The sequence below is a fragment of the Engraulis encrasicolus genome, chromosome 22 (assembly GCF_034702125.1).
Source record: "Engraulis encrasicolus isolate BLACKSEA-1 chromosome 22, IST_EnEncr_1.0, whole genome shotgun sequence".
Lineage (NCBI taxonomy): Eukaryota > Metazoa > Chordata > Actinopteri > Clupeiformes > Engraulidae > Engraulis > Engraulis encrasicolus.
The window spans coordinates 12076253-12096594 of record NC_085878.1 but is presented as its reverse complement, the minus strand read 5'-3'; the positions used below and the strand labels follow the sequence as shown (position 1 = coordinate 12096594).

The following is a 20342-nucleotide window of genomic DNA, read 5'->3' as shown; positions in this document are numbered from 1 at the left end:
TTTTAAATATTTTTTTTTATCAGTATATGCTCCTGGTTTTGGATTTAGTGCGCTTTTAGCAGTGGGTATACGCGTTTTTCCAACGTTGTATTTACATTAAGCATCATGGCCTTAGTCTTATGGGCCCACCATCGCCATTTATGCACTCTGCCCTTTGTTGTCAACTGCCACCCAGTCGTTTCTGGTATTGAAATGATGCTCTCGGAAAAAATAGGATTGTCTGACGCAGGTTGTAAAATGAGGTGAGTGACGCACAAGGGCGGATTTACGACGGCGTCCACCAATTCGATCAGTCTGCTTCTGAGAGCGTGGTGTATGTTTCGGATGCTACTGCTAGGTGGCAGGTGTGAGCACACGCACAGCTTAAAGACCAGCGAGCCCTACCCGCTTATCACTTTTTAATTATAGCCAGCGACCTGATTTCAGCACTGCGGGTACTTAACAGCTCCACAACAGCGCTCGCAAACTCCCCATCAGCGCGCGCTTCTCCACCGGACAGCGCAGGAGAAGCAACGCCACCGCGAGCAAGTGGAGCTGTCCAAACCTGTCAGCACTTTCTTGCCGTAGTCGTGTGAAGAGGCTGTGCTGCGAGTAGGCTAACTACACGGCGAATATACCAGGAGCTTCACTCCTGGTCACAACCCTATTCATTTCACGGACATACATTCAAGGATGGCGTCAAAGAGCTTGTGGATCCTGGTCTTCATTCAGCTTTTAGCTTTAACGATACATCAGTTGTCTGCCTTCCCAACACCTGCCAATGCTGACGGTAAGTGGCCTTCTCAACAACACAGTCATATGAAGTCATGTGAGAAACTACTGGGGGAGTCACGAAAGAGGGTTTTCCATGGCGATAAGGCGCGATAACAAATTCCCACTCATTCTCTAAATGCTACCAGTGAAGAACAAGTCATATACGATAGACATAAAATCTACATTGAACAATTGAATTGAAAAAAGAGGGGAATGTTAGGGCAGTAGTATATTTTGTTTGGTCCGTGTAATTGTAAGTCGATTGCGTTCTATTTTCATGACAGTTTAATCTTTTGCTCACTAAGCCGCTTACTCTTCGCGCACTCCGATTGGACACCGTGAGAAAAACTGAACAAGCTACAGTGTAGCATCCTCTGCACTGCTAGGCCAAATAGCTACATTTTTATTTTGTGAATGTAAAGCATCAGGCCATTTCCTGCACAGCTATCATAAATCTGATCTAAAATTATAGCCTAGACATCCAACAGAGGGTTCAATATGGTGTGTGCAACAGTTCCCCCTTTTTGAAAATGTCTCATTTGTTGTTTTCAGATAAAACTGTACACAACAGAGAGTTAACGGAGGAGAGACCCGTTCAAGAACAGGTGTGTCATGCTACCTGTTGGTGTTACATTTTATATCCTACATTTGATATGTCATCATACTTGATATACAAATTTTGTTTATGATGCTTCCATTTCTTTCTGCCATTCGTGTCCTATCAATGTAGTCTAATCAGTGTCCTTATTCTCATCAATATGTATAGAAAATAGCCTATAACAGCAGCCTATCACATAATTTTACATTATTTTGGATCCCACTTGACTTAGATGGTAAACATATTTCTTGTCTTTCAAACAGATTGCTGAAGCTGACAGCATCAAAAGGGCAGACACGACAGGTACAGAAAAATCACTCTGACACCACCTCTAAAAAAAAGAACCTATCAATTGTAATTTGGTGATGATATTTAAAGTCACATTTTGTTTTTCAGAATCAAAAGCCGTGGAGGAGTTGAGTGCCTTGGCAAGCAACTCAGACAGTGATGACTTTGCAGTGCTGAAGTCACTGGCAGAAAAGTCCAAGCAAAAGGCAAACGAGACCCCCAAATCCAGCAGAGAGCACTTCGTCCCTGATGAGGCTGACTCCACCAAGAGCAGGAGGCTGGCAGACGACTATGACTCCACCAAGAATGGCATGGACTACAAATATCAAGGTAATAAAACGTATTTGTTAACATAGATGCAATTACCAATAACGACGCCAAACTATCTGCGCGAAGGTGGTAAAGACTAAGCAAACAAAGTCTTTGTTGAAGCAGAGATGATTGCTGTTGAAGACAACCTATCCAAACACTCATGTATGTTAAACCATATATTTTTAATCCTTATGGAAGTTTATGGTGATGTTTAGTATGTGGTATTGGACTGATGTTATTGCTTTTCCAAAGTAAAAGGATATTAAATACCTCACCATTTAAACTAAAAAAAAAAGAAGAAAATAATTGTGTTCAGTATGATCTGCCACGAAAACATGGTGAAATGGGTTTTTGTGAGTGTTTTTGTGCTGCTGCTGCTGCTGCTGTAGCCACTGTATCTAGGAGGGGATGTTCCTGGCCTGTCTGTCTGACGCTTTGATCTTTAATTCTGCATCCAGCACTGAGCTGACAGGTCAGTCTAGAGACGTCCCGTTTGAAGAGGATGCGATAGGGGGATTATCTGTTGCCCGTCTGTCAGCCTCAGGCCATGTTAAAACCCTCTCCCTGTCTGGTTCAGTATCAGTTTCTCTGAACCCATTCTGCAAACCGAAAACCTTGTTAACTGACTCTCTCCCCTTCGTGGAAGTTGGGTTTCCGTGCAGTTGAGCTGGTTTCCATTCAATAGCTTTTGACAGCCAATTATGAGGACATTGTCCTCTAGTGAACCATTGTGTTGATCTGCTTGTCTTTCTGTTAGACACTGTCTGTGTATCTTGACTGTTTGCTGTTGGTTGCAGTGCTGTAGTTTTTGCAGGAGAAACACACCCACACCCCAATTCGATCCTGGATCAATACCCGCCTCGGCCAGGGGCTCATGCATGTGGTGTTGGCGTTTGCTTTTGAAGCCAAATCAGTGTTCCCCTCCAGTCTGTGTGTGTTCCCACCCTATAATCTATGCAATCTTCTCTTCTCGCCTCTTCTCTTTGCCTCTCTTCTCTTCTTTTCCCTGAAGTTCTCTTCCTCCCTTATAACTTCTCTTCTCTTCTCTTCTCTTCTCTTCTCTTCTCTTCTCTTCTCTTCTCTTCTCTTCTCTTCTCTTCTCTTTGCCTCTCTCGGTCTCCTACCTCTGTGATCCAGGATCCAGGGCGCTCCTTCTTGCTGAGTCCAATCACTTTAACCATGCTTAATGCAGCTAGGTCAGCAGCAACTGGCTGCTGGCTCACGTCACACTCACTCAGGGCTTGGCAAAGGAGTCCTGTTGTTGCACATTATTTGATGCTCTGCGGATGGTGCTGCATGCCAGCTGAAAACTGCAGCCAGTTGGACAGCAAGTGCAAGAGTGATATTTTTCTTTAAAATATTTAGAATCATTTTTTAAAGCTTTAAAAATCCACAGCTCTGAAGTGGGATTACTTGGCTACTGTTGGGATGTTTTTTTAGATTGGTTGGAGACAATAAGCAGCGAGAGTGAGAGAGAGAGAGTGAGAGAGAGAGAGAGAGAGAGAGAGAGAGAGAGAGAGAGAGAGAGAGAGAGAGAGAGAGAGAGAGAGAGAGAGAGAGAGAGAGAGAGAGAGAGAGCAGGATCTGCATTGTCATGTACAAAGCCGGCTCGCCATCATGGCGCATTATATAAGAGTCAAATTACAGCAGCAAAGCAACATGGGGTTTGGCTGTGGGTAGATGTGTACTCCCAGCGCTATATCCCTTTCACTCACATCCTCTGGTGCGGCTGGATTAGGGGAGAGGTGTCATTAATAACCTCTATGATGGAAGAACTGATAAGTTGTGGCTTTAGGTGCTGGGTTTTTTGGTTAGTGACTTATCATTATGGACTAATGGTTGGTGTTTATGTATATATACTCCTGTCCTGCCACACAGTTTCTATTCTAACCATGTATTTACAAAATAAGAAAGTACAGGCCCTGCCAATGGAAAATATGAAAGCGTTGTGACACACATAAGCACACACACATTTTCCATTACATACAGTAGACATACACCATTATATTGGAGAGAAATGTGGAGTGATGATGATGATTTATCTGCACTATTTCACAGAAGATGGCTCCCCTGCCTCGTCGGATGACCCGGAGAGTTTCCGTCAGCTGGACGGCACTCCTCTGACGGCCGATGACATCGTCCAGAAGATCGCCAAGAAGATCTACGAGGAGGACGACAGAGGCGTGTTTGACAGGATCGTGTCAAAACTACTCAAGCTCGGACTGGTAAATGACAGCTTCACTTCCATCTAGTTTATATGATGAGAGCCGCGCTTGAGTGGGTGCTTGTCTAGCATATGTGTGCTGACTAAGACATGCAGTGAAATATGAGGAAAGAAGAAAGCATACTAGCATGAACACTATTTTACTGTCTCTTGCATCAATTATGCAGAATGTGTCCATAACAACATGTAACCGCATGTACTTACACTGCACCATATTGTTAGGGTTAGTGTTTGGTATGTACAGTGTCAGTAAATACATAGTATGATGTGTTTTAGTCACATGCAGCAACTCTATATACTATGTTGGTTGGTTCGTACATCGGTTCCATCCATTTGCTGGTCTGTCGGCCAATGTAGGTCAGAGGACTCTTTTATATTGTATGTAGGTACACAATAAAAATGGTAGTGTTAATTCAACACTTTTCAGATAATATATGGGCCCATTCGATACTAGTGGTCAAATCAACTCTGAGTTTTGAATAAACACTGTGGAGCCATATATGCGCTGATGTGGTGTTAAAGTCAACACTCAAAGAGTTGAATGAACAAAAAAGCGTCTGGGATCATACATTCTCAGAACAATGTTCTGATGGAAATTTTTACTGTGTAGCCTGCGCAAAAAAATGAACCAGAAACAAACGCACCGCCCCACAAATCTTCTACTCGTTTCCGTCCAGATCACAGACAGTCAGGCGGACACTCTGGAGTACGAGGTGGCCCAGGCCCTACAGGAGCTCATCACCAAGAATGCCAAGGACAACGAGATCGAGGAGCCCGACATCAGCATGGACTACCCCATCTCCAGGGGAGACGACATGGACGCCGCACCAGAGGACAACATGGTAGGAACGGAGGAGCTCTCTTGGTCTCAACGGAGGGGTAGACTTGGACTTTGACTTAATGGGGCCAGACGTTTGTACACATAGACATGATGACCTTTACTACTGGTTTTATTTACCAACAACATTGTAGGACTGGAACAGTCTTGGACTCTTTTACTTGTACAGTAAACACTGTAGTGTTAACCCAACACGTAGAGAGTACTCTGGGATCAAAGGCAAGATGTATTCAGCACAAGTATTAGTGCTGAATTAACACCTTATTTTTCACTTTGTGTAATGGGGCAGACTTGTCTTGCGGTCCTGGAGGTCTCTTTGACTTAATGGGGGTACGGCTGACTTAAGTTGACAGTCATAATTTCCTCTACAAATGGTTTTACTTACCAACATGATAGAACTGGGGCTCTCTTTGACTTAATGGGGGTATATTTGTCTTGCATGATTTGCTTATTGCCTCAACTCTAAAGTGACTCATAGGATGTTTATAAACATTAACGATAGATGTCATAGTGACACATAGGAAATAGATACAGCTACATACACATGAGTCATTACTGATGATGTTGATGTTATTTAATAATAGGAAGAGCCCTGAAGATTATTTTTTCTTTTTTTGCCATTTACCTCAATCTAAATGTGTTGCCTATGCAGTCATGATTGCTCTTCACGTGGTAGAAGTTCTCTGGAAAGTTCTCTGGAGAGTTGCATACATGTATTTTTGTATTTGATCTAATATTTGACATACCGTTTCCGTCATACAGTCATCTCTAAGACTGCACACTCTACACACACACGCACACACACACACACACACACACACACACACACACACACACACACACACACACACACACTTCCCGCGCCTGACCTACTTCCCCCCCACTGTGCTGGCTGTCAGGAGGAGACGGACAGGCTGCCCAGCCGACGCTACGATGAGGACGAGGAGGCAGCCAACCAAGCCAACGAGGACGCAGAGACAGAGACGGAGGCGGAGGCAGAGACGGAGAGGGATACGGACGCTGAGGACACGGAGGACACCGAGGACACCGAGGAGAGGAACGCAGCCGCGCCAGACACCACCTGGGACGTGGCCAGCGAGGGGAACGACAGGAACGAGCTGAGCCCCGTGGACAGCCTGCAGGACCTGCAGTACTTCCCCAACTTCTACCGCCTCCTCAAGAGCCTCGACTCAGGTGGGGGGACACGCTTGTGTTTGTGCGCGCGTGTGTGTGTGTGTGTGCGCGCGCACGCCCGTGTGTGTGCGTGTTGGATGGAGAGTGGGTGTTTTGCATGTAGTGTGCGTTCTGCATGGCAGTGTGTGTGTGTATTTGGAGGGAAAATGTGATAAGCTATCACAGATTATCATTCTCCATTACAGTTACTCACAGCAGGTTCATACCTGATTGGGAATTTGTCATCTGCAGTTCATTGTCTGAGTGACCTTTTTATTTCCTGTGCAATGATTAATATTTGATATCAAGCATACTGTTGGTGTGTAATTAACTCTGCACCTGACGCATTTCACATTGCGCCAACGTTATTGTCATTATACTGTACAAGGTAATATGTGTTTCTTTGTCAGTGACATTGGAAAGGACATAGTACAGCGCAGCGCTGTTGTCCATATGGTCACACCCCCATATGACTCATCTCCTGTCTCTAGCAGCCACATTTCCCAGTCACGTTCTCCACCCACATCCCAAAACAAAATCAATTTTGTAAAGAATAATGAGCCTTGGTTTTCTCTCATCTTTAACACTTAAATGGTGTTCACGCAACATTTTATTCATAGCCAAAAATGTTGAAACAAATAGAGTTTGAATGTCCATTTTCTTATTTTTTCTTATTTTGTTACCCCCTGGAAATGAATTGTGTTATGGTCATCATTCAGCCCATACGTAATTACAGGGGAAACAGATGAATCAATCTTTTAAAATAATTTTTCAAACTGTTTTAATACTTTTCCGTGCTCTGTATAGTTGCAAATATTTTTTTAATTATTTCAACTTTAATGAGAAGAATGTATTAGTCAATAGCATGTCTGCAAATCTTAGAGGGCAGTACTTTTAACTCAGTCACATTTCTAACTTTCCAAATGTAATGTTTCCTCTCAGAGCAAGATGCTGAGGAGAGGGAGACTCTGATCACCATCATGAAGACCCTGATTGACTTTGTAAAGATGATGGTCAAGTACGGCACCATCACCCCAGAGGAAGGAGTCTCCTATCTGGGTAAGCTGTGGGCATCTTAGCCCTATGTCCTATCCTAGCCCCATTATACCCACGTACCCATTTCACAAAGAGTGTCTGCAGCTGCTAGGCTGCAAAGCTGCCAAATTGTGCGCAGGTTTTGGTTGGGAACCCAATAGTTAACATTAGTCGTGACTCGTGACATTTAAACTTGTATCTAATTCCTCATCGTCCACTCCTCTCCCTCGTCCCTTCCCTGCTTACCAAATGGCTTGGTTGACTGGAAACCTATGTAGCCTCGCCCCAGAATGACAGTTCCAGACATAAAATGTAGGGAAATGAGAATTGAGTGGAAGCTTAAGGATGGCTGGGCCAGGTTAGTCACGTGCCTCTGTAAATGGAAACAAATTGATCCAAGCGCCTGTCTACGGCATATCTTATATACTGCTACTGTACGTGGAAGGCCGTTGCATCCGTGGTCAAGACAAGGCTGTAATCTGAGCAGTATGTAAAAAAGGAAACCGGCATTTGTAATGTCCTGTATTGATCTAATTTATTGACCAAGATCATGTGCTGGTCAAATGTACACGTGCCGTGTGGAGCAGGCAGAAGATTTCTCTCCACAGAGCAGTTCTCTGCACATTAGAAGACAACACTTCCCTTTCTTCCAGTGGCTCTCTAAGATGATATATCAAGAGTGGCCACACATAACAGTTACTGTATGAGATCAAATATCAAGTCCTGATGGATATCTTTGTGCAGTAATTTGACATTGCGACAGAGGAGGAAAACGCAGTGGAGAGAGATGGACTGTTTTCTGTGAGAGTTGTTTTTCGCTGAGTGAAATGCCAAGGGAGTGTGTTTTGTTGCATTGTGGAGAGTTTTATTTTGGGCCTTCTGGGCTTGTTGTGAGACCCAGTTTTGATGGTGAGGAGTTTCATTATACTGCATAGTGCATCTTGTCAGAGTATGTGTACATGCATGTGTATGAGTGTGTGTGTGTGTGTGTGTGTGTGTGTGTGTGTGTGTGTGTGTGTGTGTGTGTGTGTGTGTGTGTGTGTGTGTGAGAGAGAGAGAGAGAGAGAGAGAGAGAGAGAGCGAGTGTGTAGGTGTAGGTGTAGGTGTAGGTGTAGGTGTATTTGTACTGTATGTGTATGTGTGCGTGTGCGTGGGTGCCTGTGTGGTGTGTGTGGTTGCCTGCGTGTGTGGGTGCCTGTGTACGTGTGCATCTCCGCGTTTGTGTGTGTGTGTGTTTGATGTACCATTAGATTGCGTGTGCTTTTCAAAAGCAAGCCAGTCTCATCAGAGGCCTGTTACCCAATCCAGGTGGCAGCTGTGCACTCAATTCTACCTGCTGCAGGGAGATAGGGGGACGTGACTGGCTGTTCTGGAAACCGCTCTGGTCTCTCTTTGATGTAATCTTCCTAACAGGGCAGCTTTTCTTTGTATGACCATAACTAATTGAGGAAAAACAGATTGCACTCAACAGTATTTGGCCTGGCTTTAGTGCTGTGATCTCTGAAGTTAACTTTGGACAAAGCAAGACATCAGAGGATTGGAATAGCAGTATTTATTTGATAAACTGTATTTATAGCATTTATCAAACAGCAATAGTATTTGAATGCAAATTGTACATTGTATCTTTAAAGATTTCGGGACAAAACACATTATTCAATATTATATAATTGTATTATTATAAAGCTTTAGTGAGCATCATCCATGATACCTGAAAGATTTGGGAAAGCACCAAATCTGTTGACCAAGAGTCAACAGGTTGCATCATCAGTCACATTAGTGCATTAGTGGCAGGACGGCATTGGAGCCAGGCCCCACAGTAAAAGCACACAGAAAACATTTCACACACCATTAAGGTGTACACGTGTTGTGTGTTTGCTTAACCCATTGACGCCTAAAGCACCTGCCGAATGCCTAAACCCTTATTGGGAAAGTTGCCCTCAGCCTATAAAAACCTAAATCTCAAGAGCCTGAATGCAGCATATGTGTCTCCAGGGACCAAAGGTTAAACAACATGTACGAGTCATCAGGCTAAAATGGGTTAAATGTATTTGGGGAAACAACAGGCAACAAGACCCTGAGCCCTGCCCTGCTCCAGGTCTCATTATACGCCTGGCTGCCCAGCAAGTCCAACCCGGCCCAGGCCAACCTCCACCCTGCCTAGCCTGCCCACCTGTCACTGCTTCCTGTGCCTCCTCTCCTCCACCACCCTCCACCCCCAGACGCTTTTGTCCTCCATGCATACACCGCCCCCTCCTTGCAATTACCCCACCCTGTGATTTATTTATGCTGTGTTCAGGGCACAGTAACGAGCTTAGTCCGAATCATTAAGATAGCATACAGACACACAGACACACACGTACGCACACAAACACACACACACACGTACGCACATGCATACACACGCACACACAGATAACATCATGCATGGCCTACCCGCCCCTCCTCCTCCTCCATTACGTAAAAAGAGAAGGGTTTCCACAGCAACCCCAGCTGCTTTATTGTCAAGCCACTATGGTGACCAGGGCCCGTGGAAGACGAGTGTGTTGCCTAGTAACGGTGCCGCTGGCGATCTCCTTTGTGACAGGGATGAGTCACCTGTCACTCTGTTTAGATCTGTTCAATGGAGATAACCCCCCACCACTACCCCCTCTCCATCCCATCCCCAGGCACTCATGCATACACGCATAAACACACCTAAACACACACAAATGCCTAAACACACACACACACACACACACACACACACACACACACACACACACACACACACACACACACACACACATACACACACCGACACACACACCTAAAGACACACACACACCTAAAGACACACACACACACAGGCACACAAGCACACAGGCACACAAACATACACACACAATGGCAAAAAGCAACTTACCGTATGCTTGCCGTATGCTGTGTTAGTGCAGATGTAAGAGTGTATCATATGCAGTGTGGTCTTTGGTGTCGTAATGTTCTTGGAGGATGTAGTCATTGTACATGAAGTTAGATAACATGGCCCGTGAAGATCTCTTTGGTGCAAAATTTTGCCATGAAATCTGTGGACGGAGCACATATCCTCCCATTGGAGATTGAAGTAGGCATAGCCGGCCCCTTTTACAGATGGAAACCCACTGATGACGTTGGCTGGAGTCGTGGAGGTGACGTCAAAGTCGGCTTACGCTAGGTAGCAGAGAACAGAGTTAGACTGGAGATTTTTAAAAAGACACAAAGAAGTTCTATTGGCTGATGGAGAAAGGATGCATTAATGGCATAGAAATTCCCAGCTCAGCTTGCTGTGATGGGACAATAATCATTAGCCTAGATGATACTGATGCGAGAGATACAGAACTTGTTGCGGAAAGGGAGAGACTGATTGGTTAGTGAACATTTGATGTTAGTGAACAAATATGAATCTTCCTGGTAGAATTGACGCAGTAACTCCCATTTCTATGGCACATTAAACCTCTTCTTCCTACTAAATCCTTTCATTTAATAGCAAAAATGTATTCCCACTTTGGACAATTTGTCATAATGTATGATTTTCTGATTGGACAGTAGATACCGTGCTTTAACGATAGGATTTTACAGTCCCATAGTGCAGATAATGGACGAGAAATCCTAAAGTCCAAATCCGAAGAGGAAATGTGAGTGTAGGCAGCTGGGAAGTCATTAAGCAAAGTTGTTTTGAACCGCCAGCACATAACAAAACCAACCGCATCAAATAAGAGATGGACAGATGAGGTCCACACTCACTATTTTTAACCTCCCTGCATGCAGGGCAAACAAACTGAACTTAACGGCACTTTATACCCACAACAAAGCTCTTCTAAATTGTCCAGCAATTAACAAAGGACTGGTCCAGTGGCAAAGCTTAACGAGAATTGCTTACTCAAAGCATAAAGCTTAGCCTCTTTATTCATGTTGGAAATCAGATAACTAAAGTGTGTTGAAACCAAATGAACTCAAACATCAAATCTGAATTTCTGTATAGCGATATACATCACACTTCATTGTTAAGTCATTTGGTAATATTATGTTATGAAGTGTAATGCAATCAGTATAGAATGAAAAACTATTACAAGTTATGTCACCATGTAGTGTAATGCACACAGTGTAATGTAATACTTCTCCTCTTTTGTGACTATCTACTTCACTAGTGCTTGAGCTGTATGTGTGTGTGTACTCTACTTAACCCTGTGCTAATTACTTAAACAGCAACAACAAAAACTAACCCTACTTAGCATCTGTACTTGTTGTTCTGTCTATTTACTGTGCTCTTTGTATCTGCTAGTGATATTGCCTATGATTCTGTCCTCGAATGTAAGTCACTTTGGTTAGAAAGCGTCTGCCAAATGCCATGTAATTTAATAAAACAATGTATGGAAAGATGGGCTAATGTAATGTAATTTGGTGTAGTGTAAAGCAATATTTTTTGACTATTTCTCTGCAGAGAACCTGGATGCCATGATCGCCATGCAGACCAAGAATAAGTTGGGCAAGACCCTGGGGATCCCAGTGCTGACGCCACCCACAGGTACATGGGCTCTTCACTGACTACAACATTTTTTTACATTCTTTGCGAAAATATAAAAAATATATTTTGCATTCTCTTCTCTTTTGTCTGGCTTAAGTGTGGTAGACGGAGCATCTGAGTCTTTATATTTACATTAAGCTATGAACGTAACTCCAGAAACAAGTCAGGGTCAAGAAATGGGGAACCACAGAAATTGCAAAATCATTTTAAAATGTTGTGGTTCAAAAAAAACAATTTTTGTGACGAAACTGGCCATGACCCAAAAACAAGCAGGTGTTTATGCTATATTGTTTTGTAACAGCACTTTGCAGAAAACAGGTCAAAGCATGAAAGGAACAAAACATTTTATTTTCAGACTTCAGTTCTTCAAAGTAATGCCTTAAGGCTTTGGTAAAGCAATGATTTGTACTTATTTATCGTCTATAATAATATTTAAAAGCCTGCAATTCTGTAGCTAACTACCCCGGAAAGGACTCAAAGGAAACATCCAATGACTCAATGACATTCAAACATGAAAGAGCAACCAGATTAAGACACTGGCAGGGAGGCAGGTATTGTGAATCAACACAGCAACACCTGACTGTTTGTCTGTGTCTGTGTGTGTGTGTGTGTGTGTGTGTGTGTGTGTGTGTGTGTGTGTGTGTGTGTGTGTGTGTGTGTGTGTGTGTGTGTGTGTGTGTGTGTGTGTGTGTGTGTGTTTCAGGTAAGCTGACAGACGATGATGACAACACTAAGGCAGAGGCAGCCAAGATGCAGAAGGAGTATGAGGCTCTGAAGGACTCCACTAAAGACGCACAGGCTGCTACAGAGACCAGTGAGTTGGATATGCAGTATAATACGTACACATTCACACACATAGACACACATACACAGACACAGGCACAGTCATATGCAGTACACACTGAATATGTTATAGACACGTGCAGACATGTGCATAATGTATACAGTCATGAGTGCATACGCGTGTGCGCATGCACGCGTGCACACACACACACACACACACACACACACACACACACACACACACACACACACACACACACACACACACACACACACACACACACACACACACGCACACATTCACGCATATTCACAATAAGTGGATCAGAGCCATAGGTCCTCAGTCTTTAGCTTTAGAAGTACCACTTTTCTCACACTTGAAAAGAAGTGGTTTTGAGAGCATCAATCTATTATCAAGCGCTGAAGGAGATGGAATGAGAATTAAAAGGCATTTGTTGTTGGTTTTGACTATGCATATACAGTACAGCAGCCTACGCATGCAACGAAAATGTAACATAAATTGGGCATTCATTCATTTCATGATTATTTAGGGATATTTAAGTTAACAGCATTCTGTTCTTGAGGCCCTTGACGGTCACTGTTACTACTAGAGAGAAACAGGAAGACAAAAAGAAACAGGGAGGATGCAGGGACATATGCCGCAAATTGGAGAGAGAGAGAGAGAGAGAGAGAGAGAGAGAGAGAGAGAGAGAGAGAGAGAGAGAGAGAGAGAGAGAGAGAGAGAGAGAGAGAGAGAGAGAGAGAGAGAGAGAGAGAGCAACGCACCATTTGATAGGTCCATCTGCTTTCTCCACAGGGATGAGTGTGGCTGTCCAGTTTCACTTGCACAGGCCAGGCTCATCCCTGCACGACTCCTTGTCCCAAGGGACAGATCACTGTGATCACATACCCACACACATTTAGCAGAATATCTTTTACATTGTATATTGCAAGCATTAATAATAAATAGGTCGACTGTACATTTGAACCGTTTGCGTTTTTTTTCTCTGACCTACTGTAATTCAAAAGGCTTATTTTGGTGGAAACATCTGCGGCATTAACTGTATTTATTGTCTTACATATGTAGTTCTGTGTAAAGTCTTTGTGCAAATGCAGTCATCTGAAAGGCTTTGTGTACAAAAGTGGAAGAATTATGCTGCATGTATTTATTTTCCACATACTTGTATGTAGTCTTTGTGTAAATGCACTCATCCGAAAGACTTTAACATCATTGTACAAAAGGGAACCAAAAAAAGACGGCTCCAGAAAAACAAAAGAAAAATGGAGCTTAAAAGAGCTTAACCTCATTCTATGTCTATCACCCCCACCTCCACCCCCTCCCACCCTCTCTGCAGGCCACCCAGCCAAGTCGGAGACGTATTTGGAGGCCATCAGGAAGAACATCGAGTGGCTAAAGAAGCACAACAAAGATGGCAACAAGGAGGGTAAGCGGTGCTCTTACTGTATGTCCTCCTCTTCAGCTTTAGCTTTACCAGTGGACCATGCTGGCCCACATAAACAGTGTCCTAGATAAGGAGAAAGTGGGATACACCGCGCTGACTGATCTGGGTGTTTTGGGAGGGGATGTGGGGAGCTACCCCGATTCTTAACTTGTAAACAACATCTGAAGATGTGCAAGTTTAGAAGGAGTTTACCACGCATTTGATGTGATGACCATACTTGTCAACATTTAATTACTGATGGAACTGTTCAAACATATTGACTTTATTATAAATAAAGGACTTTTGATGAATAACTAAAATGTGTAAATTAAGTAAGAAATGACTGCAGCATAGTGAAATGATGTTTGGAGATGGGTCTTAGATAAGAGAAAGTGGGACAGTTGTCAGCTGTACCCTTGGCCACTTAAGCTTACGCTATGCATCAGCGGTAAAGCCACTCTTAAGCACCACCAAACGAGCAGCCCCATAAATTGTCCCCCTCATTAAGTGAGTCTGAGTGTGACCTTGTTTAGGGAAGCGTTCGTACCTACAGCATGCACTATATGGGGCTAGTGGTGATGGAGTGCAGAGGGAGGGCAACATGGAGATTAGATACGCTGTGGAGAGGAGAGAGGGGAGGGAGGCAGGCCACACTCTTTAGGTCCCCTCTTATTAGTCACACTGGCATTAGCAATGGAAATTAGTGTTCTGGTGGCTTATCCAGATGATTTGGTGAATATGCATGCATCCTTGATGAGGATTGCCCTAATTTGAGGGATCGTGGGCTATTGTTTGTGAAGAAACAAAGAGACGCTTTCTGTAACTGTTGGACCCACCTGAAGCGCCCAAATCTGCTCACTGGCATGGAAACAGGCAGAGATGCTCAAAGCACATCTGAATACATCCATATTAAAAACCGCCCCTGGTAGTGTAGCATGTTGCTGCTCAAGACTCTAATTCTAGATAGTCAAAATAGAGCCTACATGTAGCCACTATAACCACTGTGCTTTTACATGTTTAATGGCAGTAGAGTTCAATTTAATCTGAAGAATCTAATCTGCCAAGTCACACACAATAATATACCCTGAGCACTGTGATGTAGGGTTTCTTCTATTTTACTGTGGACAAATCACCCATTTCTTGGACTTTCAATGTAAGTGCAGATTGCCCTGTGCAACATATACCTTTCCTGTTAGCATCTAATGAAGAGAGAGGAGATGAAATGGTAATGAGTTGGGAATATTCATCTCCACAGAAGGTCAGCTGTGCACGCTGGCTGCTGAACGCTAAACCAGCCATAAAAGCTTTCCCAAAATAGAACACTCTTTTAACTCTCGGACTCAGGCAGAGGTGAATGAAAGCATGTGATTAAAAAAATATAGATGTCCTCCGGGCACATCAACAGCAGGCTGTTCTGTGTCTAAAGAAAATGGATATCATTTTCTTTCTTGTCTTTTATCCTTCTCATTTCCACACGCTTCTATCTCGTCAGTGAGGCATGAATCATCGTCTGTTTTCCTCCACCTCTTCTCTAATTTCTTATTCCTGGCTTGTCCACCGTCCCGTCACCTCTCCCTCCTCTCTCCCTCTCCCTCTCTCTCTCTTCCTCTATCTCCATCTGTATCTGTCTGTCTCTCTCCTCTCTCTCTCTCTCTCTCTCTCTCTCTCTCTCTCTCTCTCTCTCTCTCTCTCCAATCTCAATCAAGGGCCCCAGTGAAGAGAAGTGTAGTGTAGTGAAGTGTCGGGCCCCTGTGCTGCGTTGTTTATTGTGCATTGATGTTCCCGCTCCGCACCCGCTGGGGGGCCATTAACATGCAGAAGAAGTGAATTTGGGTATCTGGGAACAGACAGCCCCTCAGTCTGGGATTGATCTGCAGCTAAAGGGAAGTGGGATACAAAGGGCCATATAATAGGTGCTCCCTGCCTAGAGGGCTCTTTGGTGCCACTGAAAAGGGACCCCTCTATGGCTCCAGGGGGTCATTTCCCACTGTTTAGACATGGGCATTTTTAACTGAGGGGCCTCAGGATCCACCCGCTTGAAAATGAGGAGCTGAAGCTGTAATGGAAATTTAAACCCATGGTGTTTTATGAAAAATGTAGCGACACCACTGGAAAGTTCATACAAGTAATGTAAATTGGGGGTGAATTCCATTTTATATAACACATACAGTGAGGGGAATAAGTATTTGATCCCTTGCTGATTTTGTTGGTTTGGCCACTAATAAAGACATGATTATTCTATAATATTAATGATAAAACGTATTCTAATATGGAGAGACAGAATATCAAAAAGAAAATCCAGAAAATAACTTTGAAGAATATATTTTAATTGATTTGTATTCCATTGAGGAAAATAAGTATTTGACCCCTCTAGTCAAAGAAGACAAAATACTTGGTGGCAAAGCCCTTGTTTTCTTGTACAGAGGTCAGATGTTTCTTTCAGTTAATGACAATGTTTGTGGACATATTAGAAAGGATTTTTGTCCACTTTTCTTTGCAGATCATCTCTAAATCATTTAAGTTGTATGACTGTAGTTTGGCCAATGGGAGCTTCTGTTCCCTTCACATGATTATTATAGGGTTAATGTTTGAAAACTGTCTAGGCCACCTCATGACCTTAATGAGCTTCTGCTTGAGCTACTCCTTCATTGCTTGGGCTGTATGTTATGGATTATTATCATACTGGGAGGCCAATCCATGACCCACCTTCAGTCTAGTGGTGGTGGGAAAGAGGTTGGCATGCAGCATTGTACGTTTACATGTCTCCCTCCATCCATTTCTTGACGATGTGAAGTTGTCCTGTGTCTTGGCCAGACAAACAACCTCAAAACATTATGTTTCCATTTTCATGTATGATTTTGGAGAAGGTGTTGTTCTTGGGATCATAGGCAGCATTTCTCTTCCTCCAAACACAATGAGTTGTGTTAATGCCAAACAGTTTGATTTTGGTGACATCTGATTCCAGCACCTCCCAATCATATCCTAATCCAGTTTGATGTTCATTGGCAAACCTCAGGTGAGCCTGAACAGGTTCCTTCTGAAGCAGGGGTACCATACATGCGCTGCAGGATTTTAATCCCCTGTGGTATTAAGTGTTTCCAATAGTTTTCTTAGTGATTGAGGTCCCAGCTGCCTTGAGATCATTTCCTAGCTCCTCCCATACAGTTTTAATGTTTTCTGGTTATTAAATTCACATAAGGTCAAATCTTGTATGGAACCACAGACAGGCCTAAGATTGATGATTGATTATCATTTTGTATGTCCTAAAATTGGGAAGAAATGCGCCAACAGTTTGCTCCTTAATGTCCAGGAGCCCATTTCAGCCTTGTTGAGTTCTAAAATGTTGTCCCTGACATCCTTTGAGAGCTGGTCTGTCCCATGTTGGTGAGTTTAGTTTGATTGATTAACTGATTCTATGGACTGATTCTGCAGATTCAATGTGTCTTTTGTGCAGGTTACTATTAACAGGTGTGTTCAATTCAGATAACAAGTTGATTGGAAGTGCCATTTGATCTGCGGCATCAGAACTCTTAATGGTTGGCAGGGGATCAAATACTTATTTCCCTCAATGAAATATAAATCAATTAATATATATTCTTTAGAGTTAATTTCTGGATTTTCTTTTTGGTATTCTGTCTCTCCATATTAGAATACATTTTATCACTAATATTATAGAATGATCATGCCTTTATTAGTTGGCAAACCAACAAAATCAGCAAGGGATCAAATACTTATTCTCCACACTGTATATTAATTTCAGCTATTTAAAATGATATTGTGAAAGAACATACAGTACCTGCATCACAGGAATGTTCATAGAAGTAATGTTCAGGGGTGAATACTATTTCATATAACCTCAATACAGCCAGTCAGTTGAAGGTATAGAAAGACAAAGTCCTTATCAAAATGTGAGACAAGACACTGTTCAAATAACCATTGGTCCAAACAATATGAAAACTTGTGTTTCTCATAATTCACATGGAAAGAAATCAAACCAAAATCCCCAAAGGGTCTGAATTTTTAGAACTGAAGCTTTGTTATAAAAACAGATCGTACACGAAGCGCTGATCTTCCTCCCACACACCACCTGCGGCTCACACGTTTTATAAAAGAGGCCGATTATCACAAGGTTGCACTGCATGCCCGCCGATGCAAGAGATCCCTGTGTGGGTGCATGATATAAGCAGAGATGTGACTGTGTAAATACTGTCGCCTTATGTTGCTTTATCACACATCTATAATTGTAACCTATTACCATCAGAGAGAGAGAGAGACATCCTTACCTTCTGGGAGAATTACAGAATGTCAGACTTGCTTAATGTTTGGTATAAGCACTGGGGGTCATTGTTGTTATTTTCAAATGTGCAGTACAGTAAACAAAACATAACATGGTTTTACTCAGATGTACTAATATTGTTTCCCCTTTTCTAAGACTCTTTCCGTTCTTCTCCAATAAAACAACCTGTCCGCAAAAAGGACCTCATGATCAAATGCACTGTATGAAATGAATATATTTTCACTTTACTCAACCTAACAAGCTGAGGGGCTTCATCGTCAAAACCATACAAATAAACTTTCAGCAACATTACTTCCCCTTTTTCTATCTTCCCTAGACTACGACCTGCACAAGCCAATAGACTTCATGATGAAAATATGCTATGCAAACAAACACAACTTGACTTGAGTCGGATTCACTAACATGTTTTCTCCATGATCTTGTCCTCAGATTACGACCTGTCCAAGCTTCGGGACTTCATGGACCAGCAGGTGGACAGCTACATTGACAAGGGCATCCTGGAGAAGGAGGAGGGGGAGGTCATCAAGAGGATCTACGGCAGCATGTAGACACCAGCCCACCCGCTGCTTCTCTCTGCTCCTGGGCCACCTCTCTACTAGGCTATGGCATCTACTGTATGTGATTGTTCTATACGCTGACGGAGAAATGACAATTATATTGGATTGTACTGTAAACGCCTCCATCCGACTGGTTAAACTGAATATGAATGCAATAACGACAACATTGCTAAGAGCCTTCTAGTATTGACAGCATCTGGTTGAAACATGTTAGCTCTGGGTAGCAAGTAGATGAATACCAGTCAAACAATTACCTGACAATACTTTTTAATAATCTATAAATTACTAGCAAAACAATAACCAAAAAACACCTATTTATCGATCCCGACGGAAACCTGCAAACTAGGACACTGCCTTCCTCACATGACTCACCCCTCTGTCTCTAATATGGAATGAATGGGTGAAATTATTTTAGACCATAGAATGACGATCACACTTGTAGCTGTTTGCATCTACTCCTGTTTTGCAATAGACAACCAAGACCTTTGCATTCAAAATTGTATCCATTCTGTGTAATCAGTCCTAGAATGTTATTGTTTCTCTAATGTAAGCATAACAATCGTGTCAACAGCTGTTTCATTCAACCAAAAAAAGTTCTGTTTCGAGGTCATCCGAGTGGCATTTCTCTTTATTCCGTTTTGTTTATTGTTGTTTGTCCATGTGAAAAACGGATCTTTGTTTTTTTTCAGACTTCTGCACCTGCAATATGGTTATTATCTTTCGCACGTCTCAGTATGTTTTACTGTTCACTACTCTAGACGACACAGAATCAAGTATTTTTAAATGTAAATATGTGATTTTTTCCAAAATGTAAACGCGAATAAAACATTGCCTTTCTTTATCCTTGTAGTTGGTGGCGTGGCTTTATTGTGAATGTAAATTATAATGGTACACTGCTGCGACACATACACACACTGTTGTGTGAGTGAGTGTAAAAGAGACAGTGATCATGGCGAAATCAATCTGTGACTGGTCGCGATTGATTTTCCTCAACTGGCTGGAAGCTACTGTTGTATTTATAGTGCCTGGTAATTTCAGACAATCCAATTCATGAAACAAAATATAGGCTGGGCTACTAATGCCCATCTTAGATTTCTGCAAAGCTGCAAATATGGATGATTATTGTTGGGTCATTTTGAATGTTTGTTGCATTCAAGCGGTTCAGCTTCTATGCCTCAAAGCTTGTAAACACAGGGGTATTAAGATGGTGTATCAAAAAGACACCTGAAATATTTACAGTATTTGCCTACTGCTTGAACACTATAGGCTGATGCTTAGACCCAAATAGCATATTGTTAAGTTGTTGGTAATATAACTTAAACACAGTGTGCCGTACCTTAAACAAAAGTTCTGCTTAACACTGTAGCAATTCAGCAACACACATTTTGCTTTATGCTACACACTTGCTCATGGTCACTGCACACTTTTCCCTTCATAAAACACTCCATAAAAAAAATGAACACTCATCATATCATTGGGAGAACACATCTGCTAAAAAAACA

General features: G+C 42.6%; 1 protein-coding gene across 2 annotated transcripts; it reads left to right on the top strand.

Annotated features, from left to right (window-relative positions):
* The first annotated feature begins 417 nt into the window (after positions 1-417).
* Positions 418-19680, top strand: scg3 (secretogranin III). Of its 2 annotated transcripts, none has more exons than XM_063189053.1 (12): positions 418-769; positions 1306-1358; positions 1615-1654; positions 1748-1969; positions 4013-4176; positions 4853-5017; positions 5913-6207; positions 7129-7245; positions 11678-11761; positions 12465-12575; positions 13900-13989; positions 18713-19680. In XM_063189053.1, exons 1-12 carry the CDS (start codon positions 673-675, stop codon positions 18829-18831), a joined length of 1557 nt encoding a protein of 518 aa, XP_063045123.1. In that variant the 5' UTR covers positions 418-672; the 3' UTR covers positions 18832-19680. The 2 variants fall into 2 exon arrangements, with proteins under 2 accessions (XP_063045123.1, XP_063045122.1); XM_063189052.1 differs by having other exon boundaries at positions 4010-4176.
* The last annotated feature ends 662 nt before the right edge of the window (positions 19681-20342 follow it).